The 13063-nt window shown below is 35.6% G+C and overlaps 1 protein-coding gene across 1 annotated transcript in view; it reads left to right on the forward strand.

Moving 5' to 3' along the window:
- The window catches only part of LOC106884077 (MAM and LDL-receptor class A domain-containing protein 2), a 161947-nt gene that overhangs the window by 53639 nt on the left and 95245 nt on the right, over nucleotides 1-13063 (forward strand). Inside the window, exons 12-15 of the mRNA XM_089348673.1 lie at nucleotides 340-441; nucleotides 5110-5454; nucleotides 9908-10060; nucleotides 11467-11603. Of these exons, the coding sequence (XP_089204799.1) occupies nucleotides 340-441; nucleotides 5110-5454; nucleotides 9908-10060; nucleotides 11467-11603 (737 nt within the window). The remainder of the gene's footprint in view (nucleotides 1-339; nucleotides 442-5109; nucleotides 5455-9907; nucleotides 10061-11466; nucleotides 11604-13063) is intronic.

Consider the following 13063-nt stretch of genomic DNA (forward strand, 5'->3'; position numbering starts at 1 on the left):
TGTAGCTTTTACTTAATTTTATTAACTGATATTCAAATTTTTATTAATTGACATTCAAAAATTTAAATTTCAGTATGTTAAACATAAAAAAAGACTTACCTTTTATTACCATTTTTTTAAAATATCCACACAGAGACATTATAAAATTGAATTGGAAGTATAAGGAGAACCATTCCTTTTCTCCTTTCACAAAATGTTATATATTTTGTTTAAAATATTTCAGTACAAGCAAAAGAAACTTTCATAGAAATTTATCTGTTTTGAAATCCCCAAAATTCAGTTCTTCAAATTATGGTGCATAAACTTTCATTTATGTGTTATTTTTCTATATTGCTGCAGGTCCCTTTGACTGTGACTTTCAAGTTGGAATCTGCAACTATAAGATTTTCACTTACTACACATTTTCATGGTATATTCAGGATGACTATTCATACTATAGTAGTAAGTTTTCTTTTTCTTTTTATCATCCAAAATATATAAATGTTTGTTTGCAAATGAAATCAGAAATACAATATGTATATATATATATATATATATATATATATACACACACACATCATGTATCATATATTTTCAGTATGCGAAGACTGCTAATTGAGACATACTTATTCTTTTCTTTCTCCATTTTTTTTTTTCACCTCATGTAGTCTTTGCATAGAAGAGCATAGGCTTGAAACATAGAAGACTTCTAATTCTCCCTGAGTATAAGCCTAATACACCCTGTTTGTTTTAACCTCATCTTCATGTACCACACACACACACACACACACACACACACACACACACACACTAACTCACATACATTGCCACTCCCTAAACTTCATTATTCTGTTTGACATCAAAGTCTTTTTGCATGCTGGTCATATTTACAAGTGTGCAAGAGAGAAGGCTGTAAGACCACTGGTTTGGTCACTTGATGTGTATAGATGTGGACAGTTGCATAAAGAGGTGCCAATCATTAAAAGTGAATGGAACTTGTGGAAGAGGGAGGCTCAGGAAGACATAGGATGAAGAACTGAAGGTCAATCTCTGAGACTTATGAAGGAGATGACAAAGGACTGAAATATCTGGCACTTTGCTGAACTCAAGAAAACCCATCCACCACAGCAGAACTGACGACAATGATGATGATGAATGAGAGAGAGTTTTCACTATGAGACCCAACAGAGGGACCAGTTATCCTAGTTGACTGCACTATGATAGGCAATTAAGGATTTGAAGACAGAAAAAGCCTCTGGTTCATTAGGTGTTACTACTGAGATGCTTAAAATATCTAGTAGAGTATGATATGGTCTAGTCACTCGTTATTCGGGAAAATGTCATCTACAATTACTGGTATAGCAGCATGATAGTCAGCTGCTCTCAAGGGTAAGGGAGATAAATACCCCAAAAGTAATTATAGAGACATCAAATTGCTGGATCTGGTGATGAAAGTTATGGAGAGAGTTATAGCCTAATTAATTAGGAACAGAATTAGACTAGATGAAATGTAGTTTGGTTTTGTGCCAAGGAGAAGCACTACTGATGCTATTTTCATAGTCAGCTAAGAATAAACTGTTGTACTTGGCATTTGTTGACCTCAAGAAAGCCTTCAACAGAGTACCTCACTCATTGATATGGTGGCCTCTAAGGAATCTAGGGATAGATGAATGCCTTGTAAAAGTGGTACAGGCCATGTACAGAAGTGCTGTTAGCTATGTAAGCGTTAGCCTTGAATACAGTGAAGAATTTAGTGTATAGGTAGGTGTTCCCAAAGCTCAGTTCTCAGTACCCCCATTCCATTCATCATTATCCTCCAGGCCATAACAGAAGAATTCAAGACTGATTTCCCATGAGATACTGATGATTTTGCTTTCATAGCAGATTCTGTGACAGAACTAGAAAAGGACCATGATTTTAGTGAGCAAGAAAATAGACAAAACCCTACCCACCTCAGGTAAATTACTCTGCTAGATATGTAAGGAGATGTAGGCAGGAATTCCATTCAATGAACCAAGTGCAGGCTATGGACACACAAGAAGTGCAATGGAATCACTGGAGGGTTAATGGAGAAAATAGATATTTTTGTGTGGAAGATGTACAGAAGCCATAAAGAATACAGATACATGGGAAATTGGTTTTCTCAAATGTTCCAGAAGCTCTCTTAAGGTTGTAGATAATTTCTGTTCTCCAGGTGAACTAATTAGCAGTGGAAGAGGATGTTCCAAAAGTATAATTGCTAGAATAAGAATAGAATGGAGAAAATTCAAGAGCTTTTACTTCTGTTAGTAACCAAAGATTTCTCTCTCTCTCTGAGTGTAAGATTGTATGATGCTTCTGTACAAGCAGTAATACTGCATGGTAGTGAGATGTGGGCCTTACACGCAGAGGACACATGAAGACTTCAGAGGAATGGAGCTAGTATGCTCTATTGGCCATGCAACATCACTGTACAAGTAAAACTGAGATTTAGTGTATTGAAAGAAAAGTTAGGTATAAGAGGAATTAGGTGTAGTATGCAAGAGAGAAACTGCACTGATTTGGTCATGTGATGCATGCAGACAAGGGCAGCTGCATTAAGAAATGCCAATCACTTGAAGTGAATGGAACTTTTGGAAGCGGTAGACCTAGGAAGACATGGGATGAAGTATTGGAGGCCCATCTCAAGATGCTGAGTCTTATGGAGATGACAGAGGACTGAGATATCTGGCACCTTACTGTGCTGGGAAAGACCCATCCACAATGACAGAACTAATATCCTAAAACCACCTTGGTGAATGCTTGTATATGCAGGATTTCAACCCCACTTCCATTCTCACTACCTCATCAAGATTTTCCCCTACACCTCAATCCCTAACACTCATCACTTCTTTATCTCTGGTATTATTTGACTTCTATAATCACCTAGGAACAGAATAGGGACATACTACACCGCTTCCCTTTCATTACCTTCCTATTTTCTCCCCCACCCCAGAGCCAGTTCCATTCCTTATTATCTTCCCCTGCCAAGCCTTCTCTCCTCTGTTATACTCCGTCTTTGACTCTTATTTCACTCTCTCTCACTCCCAATGTCCTCACATATCTAACATAACCAACTCCTGAGCCACTCCTGTCTCTTTCACCTTCAATTATTACAGTCACTCCTATCCAGGCTAAACCATCTCTCCTCACATTCTTATGAAACTTCCCCCTTCTGCTCACTGTCCACTCACTTTTTTTTTTATTATTATTATTCCATTTGCACACATCTGATTAGACTGCTGAAAAACATTCTTAATATCAGGCTACAACAAGTATCTTTAGATGCCTTAGAACCTTCCTAAGTTTCCTAGCTGTCCCTAATAATAGTGCTTTCTGGAGTTGCACAAAACTAGGTTTTATGCTTATTTCCTCTATCCATTTGTTCTAATCTTTAGGAATAGTTCCTAATACACTAATAATTACAGGGATACATTTTACACACACATTTTTCATAGCCTTCATAACTCAATGGCTAGTACCTGGTATGTTGTTATTTTCCCGATATCTTTCATAATGACTTTCTCACTATTTGGAATTGTACAGTCAAATACTTGACACATTCTATTGTCTTTGTCTACAAAATTAGGCCTTCTAGCTTTTATTGCTCTGTCAGTCTGAATGTTAAAATCCTACATCTTATATTTCTTACTTTCTAGTAAGATTCATGTGCATATAAATATATTTATTTATATTAAGGGCATTACTATACATAAATGCCTCATGCCAGGAGGGACTCTAAAAGTCAAACTACCATAATAAACGCATTTTTACCGAACGCGAGGGAATGCAACTCTCGAAGTTAGCCTCCTAAAAACAGACTTAACGGTAAATCATGATTTCGTAATAATTGCAGTAATATGCACGTTTTACTCATCAGTACACGTATGGTCAAGACACAATTTTCTATGTACTATGCTGAATACATGGAGTGTTCGTCTGGTATGTTGAGTTTTGTTTATTTTTATGTGTCTTGACCATACGTGTACTGATGAGTAAAACGTGCATATTACTGCAATTATTACGAAATCATGATTACCGTTAAGTCTGTTTTTAGGAGGCTAACTTCGAGAGTTGCATTCCCTCATGTTTGGTAAAAATGTGTTTATTATGGTAGTTTGACTTTTAGAGTCCCTCCTAGCATGAGGCATTTATGTATAGTAATTCCCTTAATATAATATGTATATATATATATATATATATATATATATATATTTTTTTTTTTTTCTCTTACTCTCTTTTACTTGTTTCAGTCATTTGACTGCGGCCATGCTGGAGCACCGCCTTTAGTTGAATAAATTGACCCCGTGACATATTCTTTGTAGCCTAGTACTTATTCTATCGATCTCTTTTGCCGAACCGCTAAGTTACAGGGTTCATAAACATACCAGCATCAGTTGTCAAGCAATGTTGGGGGGACAAACACACACACACACACACACACACACACACACATACATACATATACATATATACAACAGGCTTCTTTCAGTTTCCGTCTACCAAATCCACTCAGAAGGCTTTGGTCGGCTTGAGGCTATAGTAGAAGACACTTACCCAAGGTGCCAAGCAGTGGGACTGAATATATATATATTGCATAATAATTTTTATATGCTTTACAAGATAGGTTAGTTTATTTGTTGAATCAGTTGAATATACTAATCAATGCATCTCCTGTTTCACTCCACTGTGAAATGTTTTTTTGTTTAGTCATTCATGTTGAAGTAAATGGTTATAGACAAACTGGAACTAATGGTTTTGCTGAGATCAACAGTGCAGCCTTTTGTTTCATTTCATATGTATAAGACTTCAATCAAACATTTTACTATCTTATTTCAAGAAACATGTTTTCTACCTTCATAAAGTCTACTCTGCATTCATAGTCAGTTGAAAAGTAAATGGTAGAGCACCAAGTCAAGTGACTTAGTTTCATCCTTTCACAATCAGAAACTGAAAATGAACAATGGATCCACAAGTTCCTTGTTAGAAAATTATTAACTTATCGTTACTATGTATTTTGGATTTATCATTAGATTAGTCGCTATTTTGACAACTTTATTTTAAACCACATACCAATATTAATGTATTTTGCTTATTTTCTTTATTTTACAGACTCAAACAAATACTTATACATTTATTCAAGAACAAATACTGAAAATGCATATTTTAAAATAGTGTCACCTCAAGCAGATGTGAAGGAAAATTCTAGTGTCACCTTCAAATACCAAATAAGAGGAAACATGAAAAAGTTTGCACTAATTACTTATGACTATTATTCACAGAATGAATTGTGGTCGTCAAATTTCAATGATATCACTGAATTCATTACAGCTTGTGTGAATTTTCCAAATTCAACAACATTTGGGCTGATTTTTCAGGGTACAGTAAATGTTAATTCATATTGGGACACAAACACATTCTTGGATGATATTGAAATCCATAATGAAACATGTAAATGTAAGATTCAAAGTATTTTCATTTTATATTCAATTTTTTCTTGATTTCATTTGAATTATGAGGTGGTATCAAAAAGTTCCCAGATTAGTTCTGTAGTGCACCAACAGATGGCAGCATACAGTTGCATGCACAGTGAGAGCTAGCACTGACCTTCATGATGCTGTGTGTTGAGTGATATTGCTGTGTTTACTTTACAGGTTGTGAAATTTGTATTTTTCTAATCATGTCTATGGCTGGAGTCTACAATTTTTATCATGGACAAAAAGTTGGAACAAAGAGCCAGGGCAAAATTTTGCATTAAACTTGGGAAGTCTGCTACAGAGACATTGAGCATGCTTTGGCAAGCTTGCAGTGATTAAGCTGTGGGTCATACACAATGTTTTGAGAGGTGCAGGCACATGGCAGAGCCACAGCTCAATGAAGAGCATGCACCTCACTTTTTTTGACATCCGTAGTATTGTGCATCAAGAATTCATCCCCCAGAGCCAGACTACCAATCAAGAGTTCTACTGCAAGGTTTTGAAGTGTTTGAAGGAGGACATTCAGCAAAAGCAAATGGATCTGTGGAACATGAAGAATTGTATTCTTCATGACAACAATGCATCCTATCACTTAGCTCTCCACATTCTTGAGTTTCTTGCCCCAAACAACATAGTGTCACTTCTGCACCTGCCCAATTCACCAGATTTAGCACCTTTGGACTTCCATATCTTCCCCAAGATGAAAGTGCAGTTCAAAAGATTCCATTTTAACACCATTGTCAAAATGTAGAGCAAATCACAGAAGATCCTTGACTCACTTGCTGAAAACTACTTCTAGGCTGGATTCCAAAAGTGGCAGGAACGCTGGGACTGGTGTATTGGTGTACAAGGTGACTATTTCAAAGTAAATGATGTTAAAACTTAAATGAATATGTTATTTTTTATTAAACGTAACTAGTCCGAAAACTTTTTGATATCATCTTGTACTGTTTCTGATACTTTTTAATCCATTTTCCCATACTTACATTGTTAGGATTGTTTTTGTTGCAGTAATAATTTTTACAGTTCTAGATTCCCACCTTAGTTTGAAAACAGTGTGGCATCTGTTGTCAGGCAACTGAGACAATTAGGGGCACAACACAATGGCTGAAGTGGAGTTTAAATTTGTAACCATACAATCAGTCATCTAATAATTTAACATGATAATTATTGTCACTTGTGAATAATCCTATATGTATTAAACAATACTAATCTGTATAGATTTACAATATGATCTTTGAACTTTGTATTATCCATAAATTGGCAGAAAGTTAATTGATTCAATATTGCAATCCCATTACAAATTCATAAATTAAAAGAATATATATTCAGCATTTGACTTGTTTTGCAATAGACAATTGAAATATAATTTTATACATAAAAATCTATTCAATGTCTTCTGAAATTATTCTCACAAAGTCTTTAACTTGGCTTGTTAACAAACTATTGATGTTATGGCCATAATATTAGTTAACAAGTGAAGGAGGAAGTTTACATATTTATTCAGTATCACAAACAAATCTAATTCAGCAAATTGTACAAAGGCTATTCAGTTGTCATTTTATTAATTTTGACTGTTGCTCATAAATTATTTTATATAAGCATATTTAAATTGACACTTATTTTGTCAACCTACCTGTTGTCAGATGATCAAATAATTTACTTGACCTTTCTCAAATGAGAAAATTCTATGTATTAAATTGTAAAAATATACTACTTATACATATAGTGATCAAATAGGTTTCATAAAGGTTCTGGATATCTTCACCTTAATTTAGAGATGCCATTTCTCTTCAAAAACACAAAATTTTCCCTTCATACTAGAAATTTTAACACTAAAATAACTATCCTCCCATTGGTCAATGTCTGCTTTTTTTTCATTAGCTAAGTCTAAAGAAAGGAGCTGTACCCATGGCCTTCATATGCCTTTCAAGACCATTAAGAATTATACCATTAATGTTCCACACAAGCAGGTCAACACTGTAAAAAATATATGTGGAAGGAGGGAACTCTAGAGACCAACATTCTGGAGAAGCAAACTTGTGTGCAGTGGTTAGTAGAGTTTGGGTGCAGTGGTTAGTAGAGTTTAGTAGAGTTGTGTGCAGTGGTTAGTAGAGTTTGGAGTCAACATGAGTGGTGAGGAGAGATGAGCAAGGTGAAAGTGTTAAAGTGGAAATGACACAAGACATATTTACTGTGAGGTGCAGAGGTAGTTGAAGTAACACTAGAAAAGGCAGAGATCTTGTCTATGAATGACTTTATAAAAATCAGTTAAGCAGACTTCTGTCACATGGTTGCTTAGTCATCATTGTTATGGTGGTTTCTTGTTGATGTGTGTTGTATTGTTGAAGACCATATCTTGTGGTCTAGCTGGCTGTGTGTGTAAAGAAATGGAGCAACTCACAAACTTTAAACTTTTAACATATTTATTGATGGACATAATTTATTGCTTTGGCTGTTTACAAAAGAAAGATGCTGATAATATAACTGCCAATGTGAAGGAGAATAGCATACTGTGTTTGTAGAAGACTAGTTGTGGTACATCGTGTATAAGTGTTCAAAATCGTTTCTTGCTTGAGGTGGTCTGCCTTCTGTCAGTACCAAAGGTTTTTCTGGATAAATGTCCATGACTGTTTGACCAAGTTGGGTGCCAAACAGCTCTTTACAGGGTGAAAAGGGAATGAATTTTAGATCATCTGAAGGACCTAATCACACCACAGCTTCATGCTGACTGACCAATTTATTGACCAGTTGAGTGAAATTGTGGTGACTTACTCATGATCCCTCACTGGATATGTTACAGCTGGGGTTCAAATTCCTATGCTTTCTTCGGATGCAGTCAAGACTGTTCAGTAAATGGACTTGGTTAATTGAAAGTTAAGTGCTTTGGCTATGAATAACTGACAACATATGGCCCCTAACTTTTAAATTTCTTGACTGTTTTTCAGCACTCTGCTTTCTGTTCACAAATATAACATGCAAATTTGGCATAAACAAATTGCAGCTTGCATAAACAACCATGAAGCAGGTTATTAAGTAACAATAAAATTGCATGTTAAGCAATTTCATTATAACTATTTTACATGCTTTACTCGGAAAAAATAATGACTGAACCTAGTATGAGTTTTGACAAATAAGAATTCCATTTGGCTGACTAATTAATAAAGCTACGCCCTCATTGTCTTTTAGTGTAGATTGTTGAACATTCCTTAAACTCTCATACCTTTAGCACAATCCTCCAGCAAACTCTGTATAACATTGTCTTATAAGACTGCATCCTAGGATTAGTACAGTGATCCGTTAGAAAGCCTTCCACATGTGCTTGAATGGATACATATTGATGTATTGTGAATACAAGAGGTAAGGTGGAGAGGAGCTTCAGCCAGAGTCCTCACAAGCAAAGTAGATAGATATAAACTTTTCTGGGAAGGTAATAATGATGGAATAGGGGATGTTGGCATACATCTTGCAGAGAAATGGGTGGATAAAGTCATAGAGGTAGGGAGGGTTTGTGATAGAGTACTTAAACCCAGGCAGCAAGCTGGCAGAAACATTTATGGCAGTAAGCTGGCAGAAATGTTAGCATGCCGGGCAAAATGCTTAGTGGTATTTCATCTGCCATTATGTTGTGAATTCAAATTCCACCGAGGTTGACTTTGCTTTCATCCTTTCGGGGTCGATAAATTAAGTACCAGCTTACTGGCAATTGTGCTGGTGGCATGTGAACAAAACATTATTGCAGTCCTTTATATCACCTACCAAACTTGTAAAAATACTTAAAACGGTTGAAAATTACAGAAGAAATTAGATAGAAAGCTTATATAGTATAATATGTGAGTTATTTTTTAATCATATGCATGCATAATTATAAACAAAGAATAAGGATAAGTACCATGATGTTGAAGAATAAAAAAACCCATTCAATATTTTGTCTTTAATAAATTCTAAACGTGAAATAAAATCTTTAAAATGAAATGTCAATTGTACTCAATATCAAAACTATCATGGAAAGTTCCATAAACATAGAGTATAATAAGAAGATGAGTAGGGAATGACATTGATATTAACCTCTAAATTCTTGAGACAATTTTTCAACTAATTTTTGAGTTTCATATATTTTGTTTTATATGCTTGATTCTTTTTTAATATGCAAATTTATGCTATTTTTATCAACAGAAAATGTAATGTGGTTTAAGGTCTTCAAGGGAAAATGTAATGCCATCAATTTAATATTTTTCATTTCCCAAATTTGAACTTATCAGACATAAAATATTGATTAAATTTACTATTGTTGTTGCACATTCTTATACTTCCATTGTTTAAAGCTTATATTTTCAAGTAAACTATTTGATGATTTAAATAAACTATATGATTTTACATTTTGTCTTGTCTTTTTTAAATTCACTAATGTTATTGATTACGTCTTTCAACAGTGGGTCTTACATACCATTTTTGCAAATTCAAAGAAGTACATCTGTGTAATTTCCATGTTGAGTGTCCAGAGAATACCAGATATAACTGGAGCCAAGGATCTTCTTCATATTACAATGGGATTCCACATCATCATCACTACTCATATGACAAATGTAAGTCAGATAAACCATTATCAAATAGTTAAGATACATTCAGTAAAATTTCCTCTTTAAAAAATCCATTATATTTTGACATTTTACTAAATTTGAGATATTTATAGTACTCCTCCTGCTGCTGCAACTACTACTACTACTACAACTACTACTACTGCTACTACTACTACCACCACCACCACCACCACTACTACTACTACTACTTACAGTTGCTACTACAGCAACAGCAGCAGCAGTAGTAGTAGTAGTAGTAGTAGTAGTAGTAGTAGTAGTGAATGCATTCAGGACACATGGCATAGTGGTTAGGGTGTTGCATTTATGATCATGAGATCATGGTTTCAATTCCTAGACTGGATGGTGCATTGTGTTCTTGAGCAAAACACTTCACCTCACATTGCTCTTCGACACCTGATGTGTGGTACATAGTGAACCTGTTCAGCCAATGTCGATTGAATGGAGGAAGTTAGCTTATGTACGGCTCATACATAAGCTATAAACAAATCATTTGTGCAGGTCATTCAGCAAAAACTGAACACACACATTATCTTCCACAGAAGAGTCCATCATTCGTTGACATTCACAATCAAAATAAGAAAAGGTAGAGGAGGTTATATGCTGCCATTTGTTCTTATCACCATCATCATCATCATAGTTTAACGTCCACTTTCTATGCTAGCATGGGTTGGACGATTTGACTGAGGACTGGTGAACCAGGTGGCTACACCAGGCTCCAGTCTGATTTGGCAGAGTTTCTACAGCTGGATGCCCTTCCTAACGCCAACCACTCCGAGAGTGTAGTGGGTGCTTTTACGTGCCACTGGCACGAACGCTAGTCAGGCAGTACTGGCAACGGCCATGCTCAAATGGTGTCTTTTACGTGCCACCTGCACAGGAGCCAGTCCAGCGCCACTGGCAACGATCTCACTCGAATGTCTTTACACATGCCACCAGCACAAGTGCCAGGGCACAGGTGCCATCACGATTTCACTTTCGCTTGCCTCAACAGGTCTTCACAAGCCGAGTTTTGCGTCCAATGAAGGAGACGACGTTGGCATGGGTGCCAGCTGTTGAATTTAGTTCGATTTCACTTGCCTCAACAGGTCTTCGCAAGTGGAGTTTATTGTCCAATGTAGGAAGGTACGCATCCTGGCAGAGGCCTTGGATTTGGGTCTCACTTGGCTTGCCGGGTCTTCTCACGCACAGCATATTTCCGAAGGTCTCGGTCAGAAGTCATTGCCTCGATGAGGCCCAATGTTCGAAGGTCGTGCCTCACCACCTCATCCCAGGTCTTCCTGGGATGTTCTTATAGTGTTCCTTATCAAGTACTTTTGTGGCAATAAAAGAAACTAATAATGAATATGTCATTGTTTTGTCCTTTAATTCCCATTTTCTTTCTTTTCTTTCAGTCTATTACATGTATGTTGATTCTATAAATGGCAAACCTGGAGACAAGACACATCTTTCTTTTCCAAATGTTGTACCTCCCGCAGGCTATAGTTTATACTTTGATTATTATCTCCAACAAGGATCTGGCAAACTTCAGGTATGGTCAAATAGTTTTTCTCTTCAAATCATCACCATATTCACAGAGAAATAGATTTGTAAAAACAAATGGATGATTGATAATGCACAACAATCAGTTATAAAATCAACAGTACTTGTACTATGACTGGCAATATCTTATGTCTATGATAGAAATAATCAGCCTTGATGATAGAGAGTTTCAAGAATTTTAGGGCTCTCATTAATGAAACACTGGAGTATTTTTCTCTACACAATGGATCTTTGGAATGTATCTTAGTTTCATGCAACATATCTTAGTTTTACTGACTCATAATTAAAACTACAGTTTAAATTCAATATAAATAATAATGACTTTGATCTGAATCTAATTACCAAATTATTTTCCCAGTGTTTTCTACAGCACCACAAAGGAACTTAAATTCAGTATTTCAAACTATCAGAACACTTATCAATTTTACAATGCTCCAGTTACTGACAGACATAAACTTTATTTTCTTGACTTATCCTTTATAAGAATTAAAATTCTTTTGTCACATGTCACAAACATAAATGAGTATTCCAATGAGGATATGAACTGTGTACTAGAATATATTGAGCAATCTCTATATAAGAGATATGATATAACACCATAGAACTTATAAATTTATTAAATCAGTATAGGAATGTATTTCTAGCCTTTCTCTGAATCAATTTTGGGGACTGGGGTGTATTATTAATGGAATATTCTTTTTGGTTTATTGCCAAATCTACAGAGAACCTTCAAAGTAAACATAGCAAAGATTAAGGTGACAGCAAGTAGAAAATAAGAGTGGACCAAATAAAATATCAGGGAATTGGCCATGCTCAGTATACAGAAATGAAGTAGGTGATAATTCTCTGTGACGTACCTAGTGTAAACTTTGGACAAACAAAGTATATAGTGAGATATCAAGTACGCTGACAGAGAAAGTAGACTTCATAAGTGCACAGAGACACAAAAGCTGGATTTTCTTAAATACCTTGAAGGCTCTCTAGAAGTAACAGGTAACTTCTGTTAATCTAGGTGACCTAATTAACTGCGAAGGTTGGTGACCTGAAAATGTAACTGAGCAAGTTGGAGAAAGTTCAGGGAACTATTACTTCTGCTGGCAAAAAAAAAAAAAAATGTGGGTGATGAAGTGCAATGGAGTCTTTTTCATGTTTCAAAATACCAGGCAACTTTATTACTGTTAATGCCATGATGAAATGCATACTGAACACACTGTGAAGTAGTTGATGAATGATGAATAAGTAGAGGCAGCATAGGAACAAGAAAACCCTTTAGTGTTGTTATGTTGAGAATTTGGTGACTTCTCCAGTGCCAGTGCCATGATAAAATGCATTCAGTACACTCTGTAAAGTATTTGGTGTTATGAAGAGCATCCAATGGCAGAAAGTATTTGAAAACGTGCAAGGACATTGTAGTACCTTCTAAGAAGTCAAACCATGATGGCTCATCCA

Source organism: Octopus bimaculoides, chromosome 3 (assembly GCF_046866305.1).
Source record: "Octopus bimaculoides isolate indiv1 chromosome 3, ASM4686630v1, whole genome shotgun sequence".
Lineage (NCBI taxonomy): Eukaryota > Metazoa > Mollusca > Cephalopoda > Octopoda > Octopodidae > Octopus > Octopus bimaculoides.